Source organism: Ostrinia nubilalis, chromosome 14 (assembly GCF_963855985.1).
Source record: "Ostrinia nubilalis chromosome 14, ilOstNubi1.1, whole genome shotgun sequence".
NCBI lineage: Eukaryota > Metazoa > Arthropoda > Insecta > Lepidoptera > Crambidae > Ostrinia > Ostrinia nubilalis.
In genome coordinates, this window is record NC_087101.1 from 12,401,878 (window position 1) to 12,427,429 (window position 25,552).

Sequence of the window (25,552 nt, forward strand, 5' to 3'; positions counted from 1 at the left end):
CTAGGTTACGTCTTTATTATTGTCTATCACAATGTCTGTAAGACTATTTCGTCTGGAGCTCCCTTCTTCAGGAGTACCGCTTTCTTTGCGCATGCGTGAAAAGAGTCTGGGTACCGGCCCAGTGCTGGGACGAGATGGGTCACCAGGTGCTGGGGAGTACCTTCTTACTCGGGGTTTCTGTGCTTCTTCTCCGTTATTTGTATCAGTTTCGGAGTAAGGCGGAGGAGCAATCATGGTCATCCGATTCTCTCTGGCAGCTGCTGCAGTTATTTGCAATTCAGCCCCAGCAACCACGGTTTGTAAGGTTGGCGCGAAGTGAGGGGCCGCGGCCCTGGCAGAAACTCTTCTGCGTCGAGGACCAACCACTTCTTCTGGCTCCTCCCTAGGCACAATAGGCATAACGAAGTCGGGTCTCAGTGAACCACGTCTTCTCGTATTTGATGGAGCTGGCTCAGTTATGAAATCTAACAACCCCGCAGGCTCAGCGCTTCCTGAGGCAGTTTCTAAAACAGCTAGTGCACGTATAAGATCTGCAACACTTGTTTGTTCGAGAACTTTAACCTGTTCCTTTTCAGGGAGCTCTGCCATGTTGACGTCGGGATCGAATAGACTTCCGCGGCCTCGTTTAGTTTTGTTCTTATATCTTTCCAGCTCGTCATCGAATAAACTTCCACGACCACCAGCTGTGGACGTTCTATACTTGTCGATGTCACCTGCAAATAAGCTATTTCGACCGCGTTTCGTCTGGTTTTGATATTCTCTAATACTTGCTTCTAAATCACTGGGACCGTCTTCAGCTGCGCTTGATTTACGATCTTTACCAAATGATAGAAACAAGCTTTTGCGTCCTCGTTTCGTTTGTTCCTGATATTGTTTGATACTTGCTTCTAAATCACTACTAGGTCCGGCCTCTGCTGCGCTAGTTTTGCGGTCTTTGCCAAAGGTCGGGAACAAACTAGTTCGGCCATGACTAGTTTTCTTTTTGTATTCTACTAGTTCATCAGAACTTTCAGGCATAGCCTCATCGTCACTCTTTTTAGACCTTCCAAACGTAGGAAATAAGCTGAGTCTACCTTTCTTTGTTCGGTTGTGATATTTCTGGACTTCATCCTCGTCAATTATATCATCGTCTTCGTCATCATCAGCACTGAAGTCGAAAGTAGGGAAAATACTATGTCTACCTCGTTTAGTTTTTTCTTTGTAACGTGTCGCTGAATCTGAGTCTTCGAGGTCACTGAAATCGAATTTGGGAAATATGCTATGCCTACCCGATCTAGTTTTTTCTTTATAAGATTTAGCAGCACTATCTTCGTCGTCCTCACTGAAATCAAAAGTAGGGAAAATGCTGTGCCTTTTCGTTTTTTGTTGATACGCTTTAACTGCTGCTGTATCTTCGTCTTCTGAAAAATCGAATGATGGGAAAATGCTGTGTCGGCCTCGTTTAGTTTTCTCTATATAAGAATGCTCTTCAGTCTTTTCTCCACCTCCCAGATTGAAAGTCGGAAATATACTGCCACGTCTAGGTTTAGATTTAGGTTCCTCTTGCGCTCCACTAGATCTGCCTTTCATTGTGTTTTTAATATATTCCGCTGGACTTTCCGTTGAACTTGATTTCCTAAATAGTCTAGAAAGTAAATTTCTCGGTTGCTCCTCAGTTACCTCCGGCGCCACATGTGTGGGTAAAGATAGTTTACCACTCCTATAATTAGCTTCTCTTCTAAACTTCTCCGCTGTATCTCCATTTGTCCAAGTAAAATCGTGGTCCATATTTACAGGTGACGTTACAGATTCTTTTCTGTAATTTGGAACAGCCACGCTCAAGGCTCGAGTTCTCTTTGGTGAGTTGCTGATAATATTTTTCTCTCCAATACTAAACATTGGTGGTCTTTCACTAGCGAGTATGTGGTCATCATCAAACATATGAACTCCTTTTTCTTGCTGCGGCTCTAAGCCTCCAAGAACATTCACAACTCTTGCCAGTAACTCAGCTGGCTTAACGATTGCTGAGGCTGTGAATGTTTTTTCCTTATCAATTCCTAGTAAATCTGTATCGGATTGTATTCGAAGCATATCCTTGGCAGAAAGTTGTATATTTTCTGAATTTGCTCGTTTTCTTTTGAATGTAGGCACTCGGGGCTCAACATCAAATGTGAAGTTTGGACAGCTCGCACTTCTGTAAAGGTATGGAGCGGCTTCCACGTAGACAGGCTGGAATAGAAGAAACATGATTTATAAAATTTAAATGTTTACAATATACCTACATAACCAACTAAATAACTAGGTACAGAAGATGATCATAATTATATTATTAAATAGTATCTGCATTATTTTCGAGATCTGTTCATTTGAGAAAAATCGAGGAAAAATCGAGTACCTACGATAAGAAAGTTATTTTAGTTGATTTATATCTATTATCTATTGCTAATTAAGTGAATTTCAAAATCAATTAGGTTCATGATTTTTATTGTCAGTATTGTGCTAAGTAAACTAATTTATAGCAACCTCAATTTTATTAACTTAAGAGGATGCAGTTACATTTCCATAACTCGCTATTTTACGATTTGCAAAGTTACTTTTACGGAAAACAAGGTGAACTTAGCGGCTCATAAAAACTGACCTTTAATTTTATCAGATTTGCTTCGTTAATGATTTTTCTGATGGTTGCGATGTCTCGGGTAAATCCTTGCAAGATTCTGTTCTGTGTGGATTTGAACTGGTTGGAGAGTTTTTGCTCGAGGCGGTGCACTCGCTCGGACCTCATACCGCTGGTGATGAAACCGAGAAGCATCACGATGTAGCCGAGGCCGAAGGTGATCCAGACTATCAGGAAGATCTGGTACGTGAAGAAGTAGCCGTATTTGAACCCGTTGTTGACTGTGCCTGGAATATGAATAAAAACTAATTAGGGAAAGTCGTAGTGAAAATTTACTTGAAAGCACAACATACGCACAACTTATAAAAAAATTAGTCACTTTTACGAAAGAAAATCGATGGAGTTGTATTTTGACTCAAAAAAGTCAATTCAATTTATAAAGTTTGCGGTCGCACAATGTGTGGTAGTAACAGGATATGAGCCTAGTACAAAAAGCATTACCTAATCATAAAACATGGAGTAGATCTGATTCTTTTTCAAATTACCTGCAACCAAGTCTCCAAAACCAATCGTAGTGAGCGTGACGAAGGCGTAGTATATCGACGCGACATAGTCCCAGCCCTCGAAGACGACGAAGATGCAAGCGGGCAGGAAGATGAAGAACAGGAACCCTGGCACCAAGTACAGGAAGATCTGGCCCAGCATGCCAAGGTTGTTGAAGAAGTAGTCCAGGTTGTCTGCACGTTTCTCGTTGCGTTTCTTGTATTTTCGGTAGACTGATATGAGCTGAAAAAGAAGAAAAGATTTGTTTGAGAGCACGAAAGAAAAAATATTTTTCTAGACGTAAAAATTGTCCGTAGGTACATTGTAGTATTTGTAGTATAATGATGATGACAATAGATATTGGACGAAATACTATTCAGTGTGGTGGCGCCTGCCGTTAACTTTTGTGCAATTGTCATTACATTGTCATTGTTGCGTAGTTTTAGCACTAAAAAAAACTAACATGTGTTAGTTTTTAAGATTGTAATAATATGCTGCAATTACAAAATATCTATTGATATTTTTAAACATCTGCAAAAAGTTAGTTTATAGCGCCACCTGACGCCTATTTTGTTTTTAGTTTTAAAAGTGTAATGCGGGTAGACAAAAAAGATTAAAGCAATTTGAACAAAAGAAAGTCAGAGTTAATGAAATAGTTTTTATCAAGAAGTTAATAAAAATGGAGTGAGTGCATTGTTAGGAAAGTGACTGCAAGTTTGTATTATTAAGAAAAAAATTTAAATAGGTAAAAAAGTTACCTGCATCCCAAAGTATTCACCGAGGTTTGCGAGCAGGATACCGTTGATGGGTATCCCGAACAGGCCGTAGAAGATCATCAGGATTCGGGACAGGTGAGTGGTTGGAGCCAGATTACCGTAACCTGAAAGATGAAGAAGAATATTATAACCATTTTCAACTCATTTTGAAAGTAATTCAATTTTGTTGTCTCTACGAATCCTAAATTTTAACCTGTTTTATAGAGTAAGTTATGATGCTGATAACAAGAATACTGATTAGAGTATAAATAAAGGAGGTGTTTCTTTCCAAAATAATTTGTCTTCATACTTTACCGACTTCTTTTTTCATCATAATCAGCTTTAGTTTTCATCGACATAGCCTTCAAAATCAATTCAAACAACGGGCGCACCGGAGCAGCTAGTCAAAAATGTTATCATTTCAATATCGCGAAATTGTTTTTCAACCCCATACCTAGATTCTTGTGATTCGTTTGCCTAGTTAGTATCGTAAACTTTAGTATAAATAACTATAATTTACCGCCACTCACCGATAGTACTGACAACGGTATAGGAGAAGAAGAAGGAGTGATAGAAGTCCCACTTGAAGGGTGGCTCGGCGTCTTCCGTGGTGTAGTTGAACATGGACTTGCCGCAGTAGTCCGATAGCTTGCGCAGGATGCTGTCCTGCTTCTCGGGGTCGTCGGGGATGTAGTTCTCGTAGAGAAGGTCTGGAATTAACAGGAATGTTTATGTTATTTAAAAAAGTTGCCACGAGAGCCGAACGATGAAGGGGTCGGACTGGCCGACTCGTGATGCGGGGAACGCGGGTTCGGTCCCCGCCGCCGCTCGACTATTGTGAGCTTACTCGTGACATAAGCGTATTATTATTTAGCTTAGTAATAGGGGCTAACGGGACTATTAGTAACTAGCTGACCCGGCGAACTTCGTACCGCCTTAGCGTAGAGATTTTCTTAATATTTTTTTCCGTAAGAACCATCCTTGGACTTCCACAAACATTTAAAAAAAAGAATTATCGAAATCGGTTCAGCCGTTCACACGTGATGCCGTGACAACGCGAAACTGGTTTCATTTTTATATATATAGATTTGTGAAGAAGCTTTTCTGAAAAAATCTTATAAAATAAAAAAATGTGTTTAAAAAGGATTTAAGTTCCCACCTATTCATAGCAATGTCGATAAACGACATAATTCAACAGGGCAATGTCACATAGCGTTCGTTAAGGCTGATTTACACGTATAAGTTGTTAAGTAGGTGCTCGTAGTAACTAAATTTTAACTTACTTAATTACGTTCAGCATTTAATGATGCCTATAAGCGTATTGCAAGATAGTTCGGTCAATTTCAATACTTTTTTCGCTAAATTGGGGAGACGTAAGGCGTTTTCTATAATTTTGTATGCCACTAAGGGTCAATGAAGCGGTTAAGCATCCCAATTAAACAAACAATACTAGGGCATTCATTAGGAATCGCTCGCTTTTTGTACCCTAGGGCAATTTTACGGGCCAATCAACACAAATTACTTGAGTTTTTGCCGACAATTATGTGACAGAAGAAAACTGATCGTTGTCCCATTGGTATCACAAAAACATTGATTTCTTTCGGAGCTTTTTCATTCATTGTGCGTAAGTAATTTACAAAGAGGTGAGCATTGACATTTTGACTAAAAAGTCGTATTGTAATCTCGTTTTTCTTTGTTTTTATTCTACTCAAATTCAAGTGAAATTGCGTGAATGCTTTTTATCAAAATCAATAAATTACACTGAAAAATGATTTCACTATTTCGACAACTACCTACCAAGGAACTGAAATAAATCAATTTCATATTCATCATCCATACAATTTCAGAATTCGTTTTGTAATAAAATTCAATTTTAACGGTCTACTTCAATCACAATCGAGTTTGCGGTTTGCGGAAGTCATTAGTGGTTTTTAATTCAAAACTGCCCATTGATTGGTTTTATGTAATCCCGTAAAGGAGGAGCGGCGCCATTGTGGTCTGATTACCATGGGACGACATAAAAAGAGTGCACCGTCAATTGAACTCTGCCCAAGGCCGATCATTGCCAAGATCACGGACTATCGATTAGTAAATTGATAGTTTGATGTTTGGTAAACATTGCATGCTACATTTTTGAACAATGAATAATTCCAAAACCTTTACTAAACTGAAAAGACACTTTAATTCAGTTTGAATTACTATAAATGGTCTCAAAACTATAAATAAATCATTATGATCATGAAAGGTAACAATTTCTAAGGCTGAGTTGCACCAACTTATTTTAACCGTAGCTATAACAATAGCCGGTGTTTTTTGTATGGATGTTGACAGAAGTTTAACGTTTATTAGTTAAAGTAAAATGGTGCAACTCAGCCTAAGTAATGAGTAAGTTCCAAAAATATGGGTTACCTAAGTACAATTATTATGGTATGATACTCAGGGGTTAATCTTATATTTTGTGTTGCTACTTACCGTTCTATTTCTAAACTATGAGAAAGATTTTGTTAATGATATTGATAGTTGTGTAAATAAATAAACGAGTTAATTACGCGATTGTAAATCTTCTAAAACAAACTAAATATTAATATGTTTTGATAAGTGATCTGCAGCCCGTAATTCCATCACTTAACCAATTAACTCCTGATTTAACGAGCCACAAAGTTGCATTATTAACGCGGCGACTGCCATATTTGGCCGGCTCATGAGCCAGTCACGATCGGCGACCAAACATACAGGCGCTTACGGCAAATAGGCTTAATTCATATAACGATTAGCGGATTAGCAGCAATCACGGTGAATTAGTTATTGGTTTAGTGATTCGATTGAACGTTAAGTGCTTGCTGATACCGGATTCTCGTATTGAAAGTGCGGAAATTGTCGAGGAATTAAAGAAATTCATATTTTGATTGTAACCTGCTTTGTACGTCATAAATAAATGAATATTGACCTGATTATTACTCATTGTAGGGCATAGGTTGTCAGAAGGTGCTTACAATCAATAAAAGCCAGTAATATTGAAGTATGTGTGATATTGGATTCTATGAGTGATTTCCACACCAAAAGAACCTTCGTAATCAGGGTAAATTTACTTACATACGACCTGATTAATAAGTAAGAAAATTTTGTCCCCACTGGGAATTAAACTTTAGACCACTGAATCTTAGTCAGGTGGTCATACCTACCACAAGAAAAGTGAAATTGATTGTTGTTATCTTAAATATTGACCATGTATCTTAATACCTGCCTGAGTGCAGTTAAGCTGTTTAAGATCATAATTTACAGCGAGTAAATCAATATCACGATTTGGCTTTTCGAAATATTTGACACTTCTTTCAGCTTATGTTAGGTATTAAACACCAAAGCTGAATTTATTGCGCCGTATTTCAAAATATTTGACTGCAAGTAACAGGTCATGAATACGCATCTTTATAATCTTAATATCTTATTTATTTTAAGGGGTTAACTGCCCTGCAAGATATAGGTAAAGTAACAATAAAAAATATAATATTGTTATCATGAAGTAAGGTTAAATATTTGTTTATGCCCAAAAATAACACCAATTCGTGACTTAAGTTTTGTGTCCAATTAATTAGATTCAGTTTTACGATTTATGTCGTGAAAAACAAGCGGTTCGTCCTCCAAACTTAGGAAACTGTAGGTGTCACTTACGACATGTGACAGTTCTAATTGCGCCTAATTTCTGGATCACGACGCGTGCGCCGTGTTTGCGCCGGCCGTGATGTCGCCTGTCAATTTTCTGAGTCAATACTTGGGTGACGCGAAAAGGAAAATTAGGTTTAGTTAGAATAAGAAATTCTACCAAAAACATATTCATGTAAAATGATCCCGATACTAAGTTTAAATAAATCGCACTGAAAATGTTATTAAATCTCATGTAGAGACAAGCTGTTGTCGTATATGCAGCATCAAGCTGAGAGTTAGATGGGCAGGTATGCAAATTTGGGGCGCACGGGGTTAATTCATGTGTCGTTTCCCTAATGTCGTCCACTGCTGGACTAAGGCTTTTCCAGGAGCTTTTCGTGTGGAACATTGAAATATTATGGTACCATGAGCTGGTCTGATGATGGAGTCAGGAGGTGGCCATAGGAACTCCTAAACGAATCGACAGAATCGCACCGAATTTGGGTTCGTTGGATTTGTCTTTTTGAGCACTTTATTGCTAGATGATGTTCAGGATCCTGAGATTGAGAAACAACTAAAAAGTGTAAAATAAAAAAAAACTTTTTTAAAACCATTTTTTTTCATACATCTAAATTAGTCTTCTTTTCTCGGATCCATTATTTGTTTTGTAAAAGGATTCGTAGGATCGTAGGTAAGCCAAATATCTGTTAACCTCTAACAAGGTAAAGGCATTAAACACCTAACAGAATGTGACAATAAACATCTATTTAAGGCATTCGGTTACATGTTATAAATTTATTTACTCAAGTATTTTAAATCAGTTGCCTTCGTAGGTTACGTGTTGGGTTTATTACTAACATTCCATAGCTCATAGGTTGTTTGACACGTTAAAAATAGATCTGTAGGTACGAATGGTGACAGAAAAATGTTGCTAGGTACGAAGAGTATTTTTATAAAAGTTAACCGATCCTTTATAATAACTTGAATGGTTATTTCGTTTAGGGTAAATTCAATCGTTAAAAGTTATCCGGAGGTTGATAAATCGAGAGTACACCTACTTATACCTAAACGTAAGTATTTTGATGCTCTTTATGATTTTTATGCCCGTTTTCACCATCAATCCCTAATTTTTAAGTGACCCCTATGGTAACACGTAATGAATTTTGTTTTCACAGGGGTCACTTAAAAATTAGGGATTGATGGTGAAAACGGGCTTTAATCTCTGATTGACTGTACAAGCTTTTATTATGTTTTTTACCGTGTCTTTTAATTTCAATTGTGGGCACTTTCAAGTAGCTACTTGTGGATCTCTCGTGGTAAATATCACAAACGTATAGTCAACCAGCACATTGAGGTTATCATCATTGTGGCAAGTGAGTTTCTTGCGCTGCTTCTTCTCAGCACTGGCCCATTTTATTGTCCCGATGCAGTGGTAGGGTTAATACCGAGACGTGTAAAAGTGCTTTTTAAAAGCCTATTTGCAAACATAAATGTGTTTTATGAGTTTTCATCTTATTCAGTTGTAATAAGAACAATTTTGCAACAAAAATGTACATTCTCTCATCATGATCACACGTTATACATATCTAAGAAGGATGGAGTAAACGTACTTGCACTTACAGGAGGAAAATTATAATTTTCCGGCGATATATCTTTAGATTCAGAGAGCAAACCCTGGTGATGAGGACGTTAATGTTCCATCCTCGTAGTGGGTTTTTTCCTTATGGCTTCAAAGTCAAAGTCAAAGTCAAAATTTCTTTATTTGTTTAGACTAATAAATAGTTCTTACAAATCGTCATTTTGCTCTTAAGGAGCCTCTACATGTCTCATAATCTTTTTACCCTACCAGCGCTTCGAGACCAACATTTGGCAAGTGCTGAGAAGAAGCGCCGCAACAAACTCAGTCACCACTGTCTGATGACCGCATGGTATTCTAGGGGCGTCCAAGTGAGGTGGCGCCGGGGCTTTTTAATATTTATGGGAAACGTGAGAAGTTGCATGTTTTTGGTGGTAGGCCTAAAATGTATGATAGAAGATATAGTTACTTCAAGATGTTCCGAATGATGCTACAGATATCTTAGCCAGGGCCCAGGACGAACCAGTAGCGTAAGGTAACCTACCTATTGCTTATAATGAATAATTAAGTATCTATCGTCGCGTTCGCGTTGGTCAAAGATGCAAATGAATTGATTATATAAAAATGATTTTATTTTACACAAATGCAAGAGTTGTCTAAAAACAAATGGTAAGTAATTTAAAAAGGATTATACCTTTTTCAGAGCTTTAGGTATGACCATATTGTTCATTCTGTGAAAACTTTTAAACAAAATCAATGTCGCTAAGGCTGGGTTGCACCATCTTACTTACTTTAACAAAGATCAAAAATCTGTCATAGTTCATACAAAAAACACCGGTTTTCGTTATAGTCTGTTAAAGTTAGGTGGTGCAACTCACCCTAAATATTTTGGCTGCTACTGCCATAATTATGTGCCAATGAAAGCCTACTTACCTCATTTATTACCCTACGATTTATAATCGAGAGTGTTACCTTAAATAGTGCAACCACTACGACCGACTTTAGAACAATAATAACGGACAATGTTTTTTAAGGAAAGTGAGGTGATAACCATAATATGCCTTATTTTGGGTAATTTTAATGTTGTACTTATAAAATGTAGAGCACGTTTTATAAACAAAGATAACCTTTTATCTAAAATTTAATCTAAAATTAAGGTTGTAAGACACAGTTAACTTACCTTACCTTAATTTAACAAAGGTGTGATCGCCTATGTAACATCATGTTACCTAAGTAAAATTTTGACAATAATTTCGCAGATAAGTAAATTTATTTGCCAACTTCATTTTTTGTAAATAAAAAAAATTTCGAAAACTTTCCAGGTTCTCTTAACCTTAACCTCTTAATTAAAATAATTAACTTAGTTCTCAAGTTTATGTAAAGGCTGTCCAGGTAATTTCTAAACGTCGTAAAACCTCCATGCTACCACGTAAGTAGGTTTAAGTATTAACAAGTAATTAATAAGTGGTTAAAACCGTCCTTTAATTAATTTCAATAATCAAGAAAACAACACGTGCCAATCTTTTAAAGCATCCGTTAGGTATACTTATCCGTTTTCTAGGGAACAAATAAATATCCAAGTACAAACACAGTATTAATTAAATATGATTTTAACAATCGATCGAAGGCATTCCATTAAAATTTAACACTTAGAACGAAATTGTTGTAATTTTAAAATTACTAAAAAAATATTATTCTTTTAATCAAATGTAATAAAAATACAAAATCATCAAAAAGTATCTTTATTCGGGTTGCAATAATATTTACTTTTATGTAAAAATCGCTAAAAATAGAATTGCGTCAATAGTAATTTCCAGTCATTTCAATACCAAATAATTTACATGGACGTGATTTGAATGAAACCAACAATTGTTATTTTTGCGTAATATGTAGGTACGTAATTTTATGACGTTATAAGAGATACGTGACAATCACGTAGTTTAGACGTAACATTCAGGGGGACAGGAAAAATATGAATCATGAAGTCATTCCACGGTTAAATCCCAAATAGTCACTGACAGACTATTTCGGTCATATAAAGTGTCATGAGTCGTCATAAAAAATATTAAGTACCTAAACATAAATAGTTACTACATGTTCTCTGTGAGGAACAGAAATGTGTGTGAAGCAGCGCGTGTAAATTAGTTTCCTTTTTTAGAGCGTGCACTGAGAATTTTCATCCTGTATATTTGTCATACGCCCGTATTCACAAACGATGTTTGCTTAAGTTAAGCAGCAAATCGAACGCACAGCGTTAAATAGAGATCTGTGATTGGTTCGTGTGAAATCGTGTGTCACCCTGTGCATCCACACGCACTGTGAGACTTCATAGTAATGTTTGTGAATACGGGCGATAGAAGATTAATGCACCCTGTATTTTTCAGGCTTAATTGTGTCTAACAATTACTTAATAAAATGTTGTTTATGCACACAAAATATTTAGATAACCTTCCCAGATAAATAGTATTATTACAACTCTAAACAAATAGATTATAAAATCTTATACAGCACATTTATCCGTTATCTAGTTGCTGTATAATTTCTGCATGTGGATAGATAAGACTTGATAGGTACATACTTTACATACTGAGTCGTCAAACTGAAGAGTCGGGTCGGTGACTTTGGTGTAGACTTTTTTGTTGTGGTTTGGTTTTGCCAAAAACATTTTCATCGTTAAAATTTTGTTGGAAAACTTACGACAAACGATAGTTCATCTATCGAACCGTCATAATTTATCAGCAGTTAGAGTAGGCGCACACCGTTGATTTTTAGTTGGCCGATAGTTGTGCCCGATTTTAAATTGTATGAAGAATCGGCCAAATCGAATCGTCGTAGTGTGCGCACTCCCATACATGCCCATACTGATCAACTGCCCGACTAAACTATCGGCCGACGAAAAATCAACGGTGTGCGCCTACTCTTAGAACTTAGAACTCAACTTTTAGATCATCCGTTTTAGCCTAGTTGCAGACCACTGACTTTTAGTCGGCCGATAGTTGGGCCCGATTCTAATTTGTATGAAGAATCGGCCGATATCAAATCGGTGTAATGTGCGCACTTTCATCACTCCATACTGACAGCCCGACCTAACTATCGGCCGACTAAAAGTCGGTGGTCTGCGCCTAGGCTTAATTTTATAGCTTTGCAAATCTATCTAAAATTCTCTATGGCAATTGTAGAAATCGATATACATAGTTTAAAGTAACGTGGTTTCGCCTTGAGAACCTCTCTACCTCAATTGTTGCCATTTAATTATGGCATTTCTTCATAGTAATACTTTAACAGAAAAATTCAAAGAAAACAAAAACTTTTATAGAGCTTTTTGCTACCAAGTTGCTGTTACTTATCACCTTGCAGTTTCACCCTGTATTAAGTATTCTTATGGAAAATTGATTTTATGCGTGAATCTACAAGGAAAGGTTAATGAAGTTAATTATTATCATTTTCCCCATTTTTATTTATAATCTCTGGTAGTGGTCAATAAATATTTGCAGTTAGTGAAAGAACACTAAGGCCCGTATTCACAAACATTACTATGAGGTCTCACAGTGCGCGTGGACGCACAGGGTGACACACGAACCAATCACAGAGCTCTGTTCAATGCTGTGCGTTCGATTTGCGGCTTCATTTAAGCAAGCATAGTTTGTGAATACCGCGGTGAATAAGATGGTGCAATCTTACTTTAACTTTGACAAACGTCAATAATCTGTCAAACTCCATACAAATTAAACCACCGGTTAATGTTATTGTTACGGTTAAAATATGGTGATGCAACTCGGCCTAAAATCATAAACGTAATCTCCTCAGATTGGGTTTCGGCTTTCTGGTTAAAGTTGTAATTATGTAGAGTTATCTACGTACAGTAGACAACAGATAATTTTTGGTGCAAAATAGCGTCTATCACAACTGTATAAGATACTACCAAGTTTACCCTTAACTTATGTGCTGTCGACTGTACTGAAAACAGCGTAATTTTAGATGAGATTATTTGATTTTAAACATTTACCAAGACGCGACATCCCCGTCAAAATTTCCACTTATAAAACGTTATTGTGTGTATTATAAATTCCTCTTTTTGTATACCTTTTCCTAGTCTCTTTGATGGTTAAATTAAGTAACCATTTAACTAACTATTGTATTTACCTACGCACCACTGAAAAGTTTAGTACCTACATAATTGCTTTTTAGTTGCTGGGTTCCAAAATAAAGAAACTTACTTGTAAGCTTAAACTGAAAGCTAATAAAACTATGCCTTAGAGGGGGCACAATATTGCATTTATATTGAAATCAATCAATGGCAAGTTCAAAAAATCTATTTACTTAGAAACAAAACTAAAACCCGCCACTGTAATTGCATTACATTCGAGCATATGACTGACTTAAGTCAGCTGATGATGCGCTCCTTAATACTTTTGCAATCCCGATAATGACGTTACATTTGTACAAATTATCGCTTTCAAACGTTTGGCGACAATGTTCAAACAAAATGACGGTTCTAACGAACTCTATATTAGTCTTAATTGACCATTTGAGAACGTATTTCTTCCTTCTGTGATGTGAAGACTATAATTAAACAAATGATTGAACGTTTTTCAGCTCCTGTTTAAGCATTCAGAAGTGTTTAATGAGATCATATTATAAAATTATAAATAGGTAGGTACTCTTTAATAATTATTTATTCTTTGAAGGCTAATTTGCTGATTCAACTTGATTTCCAAAAATAATTACCTTCACACTTTAGATTCGGTCAATTCAGTCTATGTTTTAGGGTGAATAAAAGACACTAAAGTATCGCCTGAAGTTCACTTTGATTATTTTGGAATAGACCGTTAGATCACCATAAATAAGTCGATTCATTAAAAAATTAGTAATTTGAGTCAACAATAACAGACACCTCAGTAAGTCTGAAAGAAAGGTGGCGATATTGATTAGTACAATAGAAAAATCTTATTTAGGTAGAAACAATTTGTGTCGGTATCTGGAACACCCTGTATAAGTAAAACATTCTTAAGCGGAAATCAGTCTAATAATCTCGTGTTGGTTTGTATTATTTATTGCTTAAAACCACCAGGAAGCCGTTTCAGTCAGGATAATTTATGCATAACTGAGATTCTATTGTTTTAACTGAAGCAAAAACTATGTTTCAGACTTTGTTACTACTTGAATGTCAAAACATAATTAATTTGTACTTTGTGATTTGCGTGTAAACTTAAAAAAACTAATTAGAAAAATCTTTCCTAGTCAAAACTGACATAATTTTATTAGTGACTATATTTATTAGTGAGGTTGTTCCGGCGTTTCTTCTCAGCACTTGCTATATTAATTTATAGGTAATGTTTGTCTCGAAACGTTAGTCGGGTCCAAAAAATAAGGAGACATGTTTTATAGAGCCCCTTATGTAAGCTTGACTCTCTACTTAAAAGTAACTGAGTTTTAGTGCAACGGACTTTGCAACGCGACTTACGCAGCATTTTTTCATAGTTTCAAAAATGAACGTCACGTTCTTACTTGCCAATTAAATATAATAGATTTGTAAGTCGAAGTTATTTCAATAGTCGTTTAGTTTCGACAGCCAGTAAATAATGCTATTGGTGACGTAGGTACTTAGTTGGCGCTATATAAGCTGCCTATAATGCCTGATAATTACGGCATTGTAATACCTATTGTTTTCTTAGTTGGGTTAAATTGTTGGTAGAAATATGTCTGGTATCGGTTTCATAAGAGGTTCCTTTGTAGCAATCTTGTGGTTAGACGGTTGGACTCTTGACTTTGGCTCTAGGTCTAATGGTAAATGGGGAAGGAAACCATTTTGAGGTATTTCCCATAGATGGAACCACCATTTTATAAAAACTCTTTGGTGAAAAATATATTAATTTGATTAAAGGTAGCCAAGTACGGCACTATAGCCTCCCACCTCTCGTTCCCACCGCTGCAACTCCTGTGTAGCTAGGATCTACAGCTTGACCGCCAATAAAAACCCAACCAGTGAAGGCCAAGGTTGTCCCGGTAGGTAGCCAAGTAATTAGGAGAAAGGTAGCTAATTCCCCGCTCTATGACTATCAGTACCTACCAAAATACACAGTCAGAGTGAATTCTACATCATCTCTCCCACTCTCTTCTCGTGGACGTTGTCGTCTAATGTGACTAAGGGATAAACGTAAATATCGGGGTTCCCCAACTGGTCTAGTAGCGTGTGGGATGTAGGCCTATCTTACATTTGCCTCTGGTAAATTAGAGAAGGCTGCTAGTGCTACTAACCGTGCAACATGGAAAGAATTAGGGGCGGTCTATTTTCAGCAGTGGATGTCCTATGGCTGAGATGACGATGATAATGATGATGAAATTAGAGAAGGTCCTTCAATCGAGGCTAAATGATTTGATGATGGTAATGAAGATGATGACTTTTACATAAAACATTATTCAGGTTTGAAATACGAAACAGTCATTTACGGGTACATGAATGAAATCACGTAGATTACACGTATGAGTATTTCATAGATTGATCCTGGTTTTACCTCATACCTCATTACAGGTGGGTTGTAAAATCCCTCAAGTGTGAGGTTGTAATTTTGTTATCAGTTGAGGTAATTGTTTGCGAGACGCATCGCTATCTGCGATTGGCAATCGAAGGTATGAGTAGTGATGGAGGTATACCGATAGTTATAGCGTATTGAATCGATATGATTTCAAAATCAATCATTTCAGAAAAATGTAGAGTGCAAGACAATGATTGAAATTAATCGCAGGCAGAATTAGGTTCATACTTGCGGGATCCTGATATTTAACCTATAAGTAGGTACACATTATGTACAAAACCCAAATACAAAAATACAATTTGGATATTTAGAATGCGTACTCTGTAAAATTCATATAGAGGCAATATCCTCCCCATGCTGGCCAGACGGGTTTATGATATCCATGAGGTGTAGGAGAGAGACCTCGGTTTATTAATTTTTCGCTGTAAATTGTAGAACTACAGTGACGATTTTTAAGCTTTTCCATGGTAGTTAATTGGTAAGGGAGAAAAAACCCTAGTCATGGATAACAATTTAATCACTGTCGATAACGATAAAAGTGTTTCCGCAACACTAGACTTTAAGAATGCGTAGAATGAGGTCTTGCCTCATTGGATTGAGGTCCTGTGGACATAGCTATTAAGATATAACGATTAATGATTATCCTTGCTGGGCGCGCCTTCTTGAAAGCCTATCATGTCAAATCAGTGTCAATCAGCAGAGATGTATCGCATTTCTGATGACTTGATGAACTGGGATTAAATGCTATAGTTAATTAATCCTGAATGTTAGTAACATTTAATTACTTAGATGTAAATTAAGTAAGTTTGTACAACATGCTTTAAAATAGAGATAAAGAAATTTAATTTTAAATAAGTAACTTGAAAAAATCGATTTGCCTAGGGCGGGAATTGAACTCACGGTTTTTAGCGTGCCAGGCGACTGATACCTTTATGCTGTGTCTGAGATGCTACTAGATGCTTTAAACCATGATTCCAGATGTAAAACCTCTATCTGTAACATTTATTTGACTCTAACAGAATTCAAACCAGCACCAAGCTGGCATTTTATCCTTACGCAAACCACCAGGCTAGACTTTCTCTACTGACTGTTGCATGAATTCAATTTAATAAAACTATTTTTCAAGATGATCAAAACCTTTAAAATCCATAGCGCCTTACAATGCAATAATAAATGTTACATTTATTATGACTGAAGATCTGTTACATTCATTATCACAAGCTCACGTGCACAGGAAAAGTAGAAAACGGATCGATTCCATAAAATACGCGTGATAATGTAAAATGGCCCGCAGATGCGGTTAAACAGTCGTCTGTCGATTGTGCAGTTTTTTACCGGCTCTCATGGATAAACAATAGGATGACACACTAGAGCAAGGTGAGCGCACATTGACTTGCTGTGCATCCGCTACAGAAAGTGCAGCATTCTAAAAGGGCACGCGCTCGACAAAACTTTTTGTCACTACACTTAACGGCACGGAATTTAGCCCAAACATAAACTAACAATATGAGCCCAGACATGGGTTACATAATCTAAGTTTCGTGTGACATGTTAATAGAACTAAAATCGTTAAATGTTTATCATGCCTCTTAGGCATACAGTGTATAGACCATACAGTGAAGGGGAGTTTTTTCCGTCTTACAATTAGGTAAAAAATTAATATCTTCTAACTGTAGCTACTTTTACTTATATTATTAAGAACTCTACTTTCTTATGAGTATTAGTGAGAACTTCACTAAAATGTAGAGCTGCGAACAAAATGTAATAATAAAATTATGAAAATTCTGCCACGATAATTTAAAAACATAGTTTTTATATCGATTGATTCGTACCTATATCGATTTGATTTTCTGCAATAGAATTTGGACAGTATCTTTTTATTTACCTAGTTCTAAAACTTGCACTATTTAAATGCAATTCGTGTAACAATTCAGTACTAGCACCAAATTGGTAAGTACTTAGACATTGTTGTTTTTATGCACAGCAACAAGATTTAAATAGGGCTTCTTCGGCGCCTGAATTGTTAAGAATGTCCTCCGTAACACGGAATCTTATTTTCTTGTCGGAGTCAGTGTTACTTCTGAATTAAAACCTACAATTTCCTAACCAATTCAGTGACTTCTTTTTGAATGCTTGTAAATCTTGGATTTGTATTTAGGCTTTCGAACACTATGTTCTATTAGAATTGGAAATTATTTTATTATACTGTCTATTCTATTTGTGTAGATGTTTCGTTTTCCGATTTTTTCGATTCAGGAACATTTCCAAATAAACTAGAGAGGTACGGGTACGTGTTAGTTTGTGCATGCATAGATTATTTACTATTCTTTAGACTAGGCGCAGACCATCGATTTTTAGTTGGCCGATAGTTGTGCCCGATTATAAATTGTATGAAGAATCGGCCAAATCAAATCGGTGTAATGTGCGCACTTCCATACATGCCCATACTGATCTGCTAAACTATCGGCCGACGAAAAATCGATGGTCTGCGCCTAGGCTTAGAAAGAAAAATAGTCTTAGATACTTTCAGTTTTCAAACAGATGAATAAGAAGGTTTAATAAAATACTTATTGATGATTTCATTGCTCTGATTGTGGTTGAATAACCACTACTGTATCACTATCGGAAAATGTACGAACGATAGCTCTTAAAGCTTTACATAGTGGCATCTAATACAGTTGCCATAGAAGCTAGTTTGCAACAAATATGTCCTACATTCTGCTATAAAATATACACCATTATTAAATGTGGTTAAAACTAACAATTTTCCCCAATCACTGACTAAACTATGGCGTAAACCCAACTGTATGTAGTTTAATATTCATGAACCATTATTTCCTATTCATCATCAATGCATTTTCCCTTTATCGCGAGTTATCATTGGAGAAAATTGCTTTTAATTATTTATTTATGTCATTATACAATATTGTTGACTCAAACGAAGTTACGCCTTGTTTAGGCAATATAATAATGAGTAGATGTAAGCAAATGTATGTCAAACATCGATAGTAATTTTTCCATAGACATAAAAGGCAATAAGTAGGCTCTACTATTTATCTAGTTAAATAAGAAAAGCTTTATGTGTGAAGGTGCATCCTGAATGGCTTGACCAATTTGGTCAGAATAAGAAAATTACTGGGCAATCCACGAAAAATTTATGTGAAATGTTTAATATATCGATGGTGGAAATATCAATTACTGTAAGGGACAAAACACGACTTTTCAGGAGAGCCAAAAAACGATTTTTTTTTTCTTTATACCTCAATATCTTTTTATGTGATGTTACGATTTAAATAGTTTATATGGCAAAGTTTCTTAGAATTTTCTGTTCTTTCATAATATAAACGCCAAATTTTCGAAAAACGGGAAGTTTAAAAGATAGCATGTCCCTTACATTAAAGAAACGAGCTTGACTGTACCTTACAATGTTGAAATTTCACAGTATGGAATGTCATGTATGTTGTAAGGTACATTTAAGAATAAATACGACAGTAATATTATTGTAACTTGACAATTTTAACATTGAAACCTGATGTAAGTAGAGGTTGCATTCGAGTTTTCATTAGCAAAACGAAGAGAAGAGATAGAAACAAGACAACTTAGTGTTCACAAATGCAGTTGGAGGCATCAAATACACATCACCAACAAAACATTTAGTCACTGATGATGCGTACGTCTGCATTTGTGAACAAGTTGTCTTGTTTCTATCTTTTTCTGTTCATTTTTACGCAGTTAGGTTTTTTTTTCAGTCATCGTTCGTTCGTTTTAGCCGAATGACGTCCACTGCTGGACAAAGGTCTTCCCCCAAGGATTTCCACAACACTTGATTTTAGCGATTCTGCGGACTATGTCAGTCACTTTGGTTCTCCTGCGGATTACGTCATTTCTGGTTCAATCACTACGAGTATAGCACGCTCCATCGCCTTTGACCTTGAGTCTTCTTATGAGGCCCACAGTAAGCGACCACGTCTCAGATCCATAAGTTATCAAAGACTTTTGTCTTGAGACAGTGCGATATTTCAGACGTGAGAATATCGCGAAGCTTCCTGAACGTTGCCAGCCGAGTTGGATTCGACGATTGACCTCTTCCTCGAAGTTGGACCTACCTAAGGCTGGTTTTAGTGTCACGCGGATCGTCAGTGCGGATCGCTCCGCACAGCCAATCTGTATGAACTGCTAGGGAGCGAGCGATTCCTGCGGACCGCATTACTCTAAAACGCTTCCTCGAAGTTTACAGATCGGCTGTGTGGAGCGGATCCGCACTGGACGGTCCGCGTGACACTATAACCAGCCTAACTGGACTGTTTGTACTAGGTGTATATAATTGTCAACAACTGCCGAGTGTAGAGTATCCAACCTTTAAGAGTGCGAATCGAAGGTGGGTTATTTACTCACCGTTGATATCTATGCCGAATCCGTTCCAGTCCAGAAGCAGTTCTCCAGGTGGTGAACAGTTTCAGAGTTTTCAGTTCCCCCTGTCTGCTGCTGCAACTGGTTTCGAGTCTTGATCCTGAAGACGGAACGACATTGTGGCGTTTTCGTACAAGCCTTTCAACACTTCGATGTATCGATATAGTCAATTTGACACCGTTGGAGAAACTGTAGTAGGTACTGCCCAGGTCTCGATCGAAGCTTTCTCATAGTCCACAAACGCCAGGCAAAGTGACTGACTATACTCTTCGGTCTTCTGTATAATCTGCCGTGGCGTATGTATGTGGTGTACTAAAGCCTTTTCGGAAACCGGCTTGTTTGAGAGGCTTGAAGTCATCGAGCTTACGAGATGAGATGGGTCTATAATTCTTCAACAAGGTTTTGTCGCCTTTTTTGAAGAAGAGTATCACCACACTTCTGTGCCATACCGTAGGCGTTTTTCCTTCGAGGATGACGGAATTGAACAGCTTCTGAAGAGCCTTCAGCCCCTCTGTCAAAAACCCAACTGCGTAAAAATGATCAGAAAAAAGATAGAGACAAGACAACATAGTGTTCATAAGTGTAGTAGGAGTGGGAGGCATTAAATGCATATCACCACCAAAAAAAGTAATTGATATCCTATAAGCATATTAACGTAAGGGCCTAATTATGATAAATCAAAAAGTTTAAAATGAAGTAAGGTTCAATGAGTTCAAAAGTTAAAACCAACAGTTTAGGGTAAGGGCTGAATTGTATTAGTAAAAGGAATTTACGTCCTTTAAATCATTTATTTCCCCAAAAGTCGTATTCAGACGACTAAAAATGTTTAAGGTAAGGGACATTTTTTTAAAGATATCGACATTTCAAGTATACCAATCGATAGAGCCGAAAATTCTGAATCCGTTGGTATATATAACTCATTTTGGCCAAAATGTCCCTTACATTAATTGATACTTCCACCATCGATATCATGTTTAGATTTGGTACAAAAAAAAGTTTCAGCGTCAACTAAAATAGAGAAACACGGGTCTCAACGCGACATTTTTAGGGTTTTTATATGAGTGTACATAATAATAGACAGTTTGACACCATACCCCAATAATTCGAAACCACAACTGCTTTAAAAAGACTTCATTCTGGTCTTAAAAACCTAATTTATTTTAAATTACCTCTAAATTTCGATTTTTGTTCGAATTGTAATTGAAAAAAGTAGTTTAATTGTGTTGACAAAATAGTGACGTCACTTGTAGTGCCATACAAAACCTATGGGAGAGTTTCGTTTTGACAGTTTTAAAAAGTACGCCAATTGACTGTGGTGTCAACATGTCTATTATTTACTAACGGCAGTGTCAGTATTTAAGTACCGGAGTTAGACACGATTGATCTCATTGTCTCTTAAAATAATAACTTTTTTATGCAGGCAAGTATTTGACCGCAATCGCACCTAATGTTAAGTGAGATGCAGTCTAGGATGGATGGCCCTGTAAGTGCTTAATTCTCTTTCGCCTTGAAATGGCCTGGATTATTGTACGGTAGGTACTTAAATGAAACAGGATTATTTTATACCGTCTTTACAAAGGGTAAACTCTATAGCTCTGAAAAACCTTTTACTTCTAGAAATAATATTATTCAAGTGTTATATTAGTACCTACTATTCTTTGCGTACTTACCTACACGGGCATTAGGAATTTCACAACTGACCGAATGATCACTGACAGTCGCAAATGATTGAATGATTGGCCTCTTGTAGAGGTAGTACCTAAACAACAAAGTAATCCTTTAATTACTTTACGGAAATGATATTAACTTTCTTTTATTACGGATTGTGGTAAGCTATCACGAATGAAAAATTCTTGAATACATACGAGTACCTGATTAACGAGTACTCTTAATCGCATCCATGGAGGGACAAGACAGATGTAGTACCCACTTATTACTACGAAGTAGTAAGCCTTAACCAGGGATTAGACTTCAATTGAACCTGAACTTAGAGGTATTATTGACTTCTAAGTTGAGGTCAGGTCCGCAGTTATGGGTATTAATCGCCGAAAATCAGTGTCGGGGCCCGCATGAGTCTCAAGTTAATATTGTTTAAGATTTTTTTGTAGTGTAACTTAAAAACATTTTTATTTTAAAAGTTGAGCTGATAACAAAATAGGTATTGCAAAAAAGTGTATTTTATTAAAAGGATTTGCAGCCTAGTTTGTTTGTGACTATCTGGAGTGCATAAAGTGGCGCTAAGTGTATCGATGTTGCACACTACTTGCATTACTTATTATCAGATTATCAGGTTGATAGGCTACCGGTCACATGGTCCTTTTTCCATAGAACTGTATTAGCTGATCAATGAAAGTTTTAAGTGGTTGATAAAGGAAACAAACAAGACAGTGTCAAGTGTAGAGACGCACAAGGATTTATTAGGAAAGGTGTTTGAGAGAGGCTTTCTTAGAATGTATAAGATAACTAGAACATATTTAGTATATTGGATGTTGATTTTGTGCTAAGAAATGAAGTGATTGGTTAATTATGATTTGACTAATTATTTAATCTTTTAGGTTTACAACTAGTTCATATTAAACTTATGGTAGACGTCCTAAACAATTCCTTTGACTTTGCTTGTTTTTATAAAAATAATCAATTTAATAGTGATAAACGTGAAATTATCACTTGGATAATTTGAAATGAGTTGCTTTTAGTTGAAAGGTAATTTTATTTCATTACTACAAATATTTTTTGTTCAGAAATAAAGTTATTTCAAAACGCCGGCTGATCGGAGGCTTGCCTACATATCGCATATTGAAATATATGTTCATTGCATAGATATATCATTTAAACTAGCCAGTTTGAGGTCAAATCGCCTTGCGTATAGGAATACCTAGGCATTGGTAATGACTTACTTTGGATTTCAAGTCTTTCCAGTTTTTCTTCGGCCCTTTGAGCCAGCTCCAGCGGACTCTCTATATGGTAAAATATGCTGGCTCCCACCAGGAGGTATACTATGTGGAGGGCCAGCATACAAGCGAGCTGCTTTTTGGACATCATCTTGACTAGCTATTCGAATCACTTATCACAGTCAAAAGTCAAAAATCACTGGTGAAAAAATCACAGAATCCTTAACGTCCAATTTAAAAAAAGAAATTCGAGGAACGCGATCCTCGGATCGGTTGTTCTGCTTTTAAAACACATGTCGATACATCGATAACACGAGCACTGGCCGGTGAGAAAATTGCAAATAAAAAAACAAGGTTACACCATGATGACACTTCCCGATAGGTGGACGTTCGTCTTGAACGGTTGGTTCGATCGAATGATTTTCCTAGATGCGCGGGCGCACGCGAATCGTACGCGGCGGGCGATGTCGTCCTTTTTTTATACGGAGAGCTCTAAATATTTGAGTGACAACGAGACGCATTAAGTCGTCGTAAAGGATAATATGTAAGGTTATTGCCGACATAGTATATGCTTGAGTCTGACGCACATAATGCTAACACTGGGGAAAGATTCGTTTTACGACTAGGGATTACCTCGGATTCAGTTTTTGATAAAACTATAGTCGCGGTGAGAGTTACATCACTGGCTGATAATTTTCAGCAACAGTTCAATCTAATGTTGTGGTGTTTAACTGCCTTAGATAATTGCGACGTACGTAACATTAATTACTTTTAGTCATTATTTGCTATGTTTAGAAGAAAAGGGATTTTAAAAATAGTTAAATGATTTTGTATTTCTAAATCCAATGGACTTTAAGTTAATTTAAAAGTTTTCATTCATCGGATCTAGGTATGACTTTGCTGAAAAAGGAAAATTGTTACAGATATCTATTATTGTTTTTTTTTCAGGAACCGTTGAACCTGTGCAAAGTAGGTATACAAAAGCAACTGTTGCCTTTGTATACTATACTGCTACTGAGCAGTAATCAACGTTTAGCCGGCTCTTACAAAAACATCTGTCTCTTACAAAATCACACCCTGTGACAGTGTAGAGAAAAAACTTTATCAAGGAGTTCAGATCAAGCGTAGTCTCCAAATCAGCCAAAGAAATCACTTTCAGGAGAAGTATAATTGAAAAAAATGTTTGGTTACTGCTTACACAACAAAAGTGACCACCGAACACTTTGGTTATAAGGAACAAAATGTTGTGTAAATTAAACAAATAATTCTGTAGTGAGCTAGACTTAGTTTGGTTATAGTTAACACTTAGTTCGGTGGTCACTTTTGTTGTGTAAGCAGTAACCAAACATTTTTTTCAGTGATATCTTTTTCTGACTGTATTTTTATGAGTAAAAAAACAAATGATTTTTTTCAGTCAAAAATTAAAATCGCGTTCGGGACAGAGTTCGAGCTCATCTCCCTTAATTTAGTGAATTAATCACTTATCTAAATTTTACACCCTGTATTTAAGAACCAACCCGTATTTTATTATTTTAACTTAAGACATCTACAGAAAGTTGCAATTCTAGTCATACAAAAGAATCTTTATTATTAACTAAGATCCTGATCATAAAAGCAATAAATAAAACTGTTCCTATTGTATTATTTTAATGATCATTGTTTTTAGCTCATTAGGATACTTTTACAATTGATGTTGTTGTATTGTTTTTAATATTTATGTTAATGGTCAGATACTCGTTATGTAGTCATTTACATGGTTTTATATCACCTCAGTCTTGAGAACGATGGCGAAACAAAAGTTCCCAGCGATTTTGAACGGGAAATATCCGCGTACTTGAGTACCTACGACATAACTATACATAGCCATGTTGTTCCTGTCAATTATGGTATCAGAATCTAGAAAAAATATGTCATTTCTTTATTAAATCGTTAAATTAAAAAAATGCATTTTAATAAAATACATAGGTTACAGTTGTTACGATGTTCAAAGTCCCTTTTAATTAGATTTGTTTAATAACTCTACTATCATCAAATTCAATTCATAACATTATGTAGGTACTCGTACTACAATTATCTATGTTCTTAAGAGGCTTTGTTCTAATAGATAGAGTCCCTTCTCTATAAACATCGAATTATGTCCTCTGACTCTCTTACTTACTTGGTGAGAGTGAGGACAAATATTTTCAACAAAGCATAATCTGCTGCCTGACCTGGTGTTTAATGAATAAAATATGTTGCGATCTTGCAACAAAAAATCGTCTGATAAGTACTGCCACTATACTCGTACAACAATCGATTTAGCAAAAACCATAAATACATATTCTGAAATTCAGTTTGTAGTATGGTTACTTTACCTACGTCACTGTATTTCTTCACTTAAAAATCCTACTGATGTCTTTGTTATACATTTTTTGTTGCATAGTTTTTATTGTTCTTACGTTGGGTGACAATGTTTAAAATTAATAAGTAACCCTTACGATAGTATTATACTTATTTAAAGTACACCTTAATGACCTTTATAAAAGGTGTTCTCCTTTCAAGATCCCTTTTATTTTCTTTTTTGCTCCAACTTTCATCGATCCTGCGATGAAATGGATCAATTCCCG

At 36.3% G+C, this 25,552-nt stretch overlaps 1 protein-coding gene across 1 annotated transcript; it reads right to left on the bottom strand.

Moving 5' to 3' along the window:
- Positions 1 to 23,097, bottom strand: LOC135078341 (uncharacterized). The gene is made up of 6 exons (XM_063972939.1): positions 22,953 to 23,097; positions 4,422 to 4,601; positions 3,895 to 4,016; positions 3,139 to 3,379; positions 2,618 to 2,880; positions 1 to 2,208 (listed from the first exon to the last, which is right to left on the bottom strand). Exons 1-6 carry the CDS (start codon positions 23,095 to 23,097, stop codon positions 1 to 3), a joined length of 3,159 nt encoding a protein of 1,052 aa, XP_063829009.1.
- Positions 23,098 to 25,552: the final 2,455 nt, after the last annotated feature.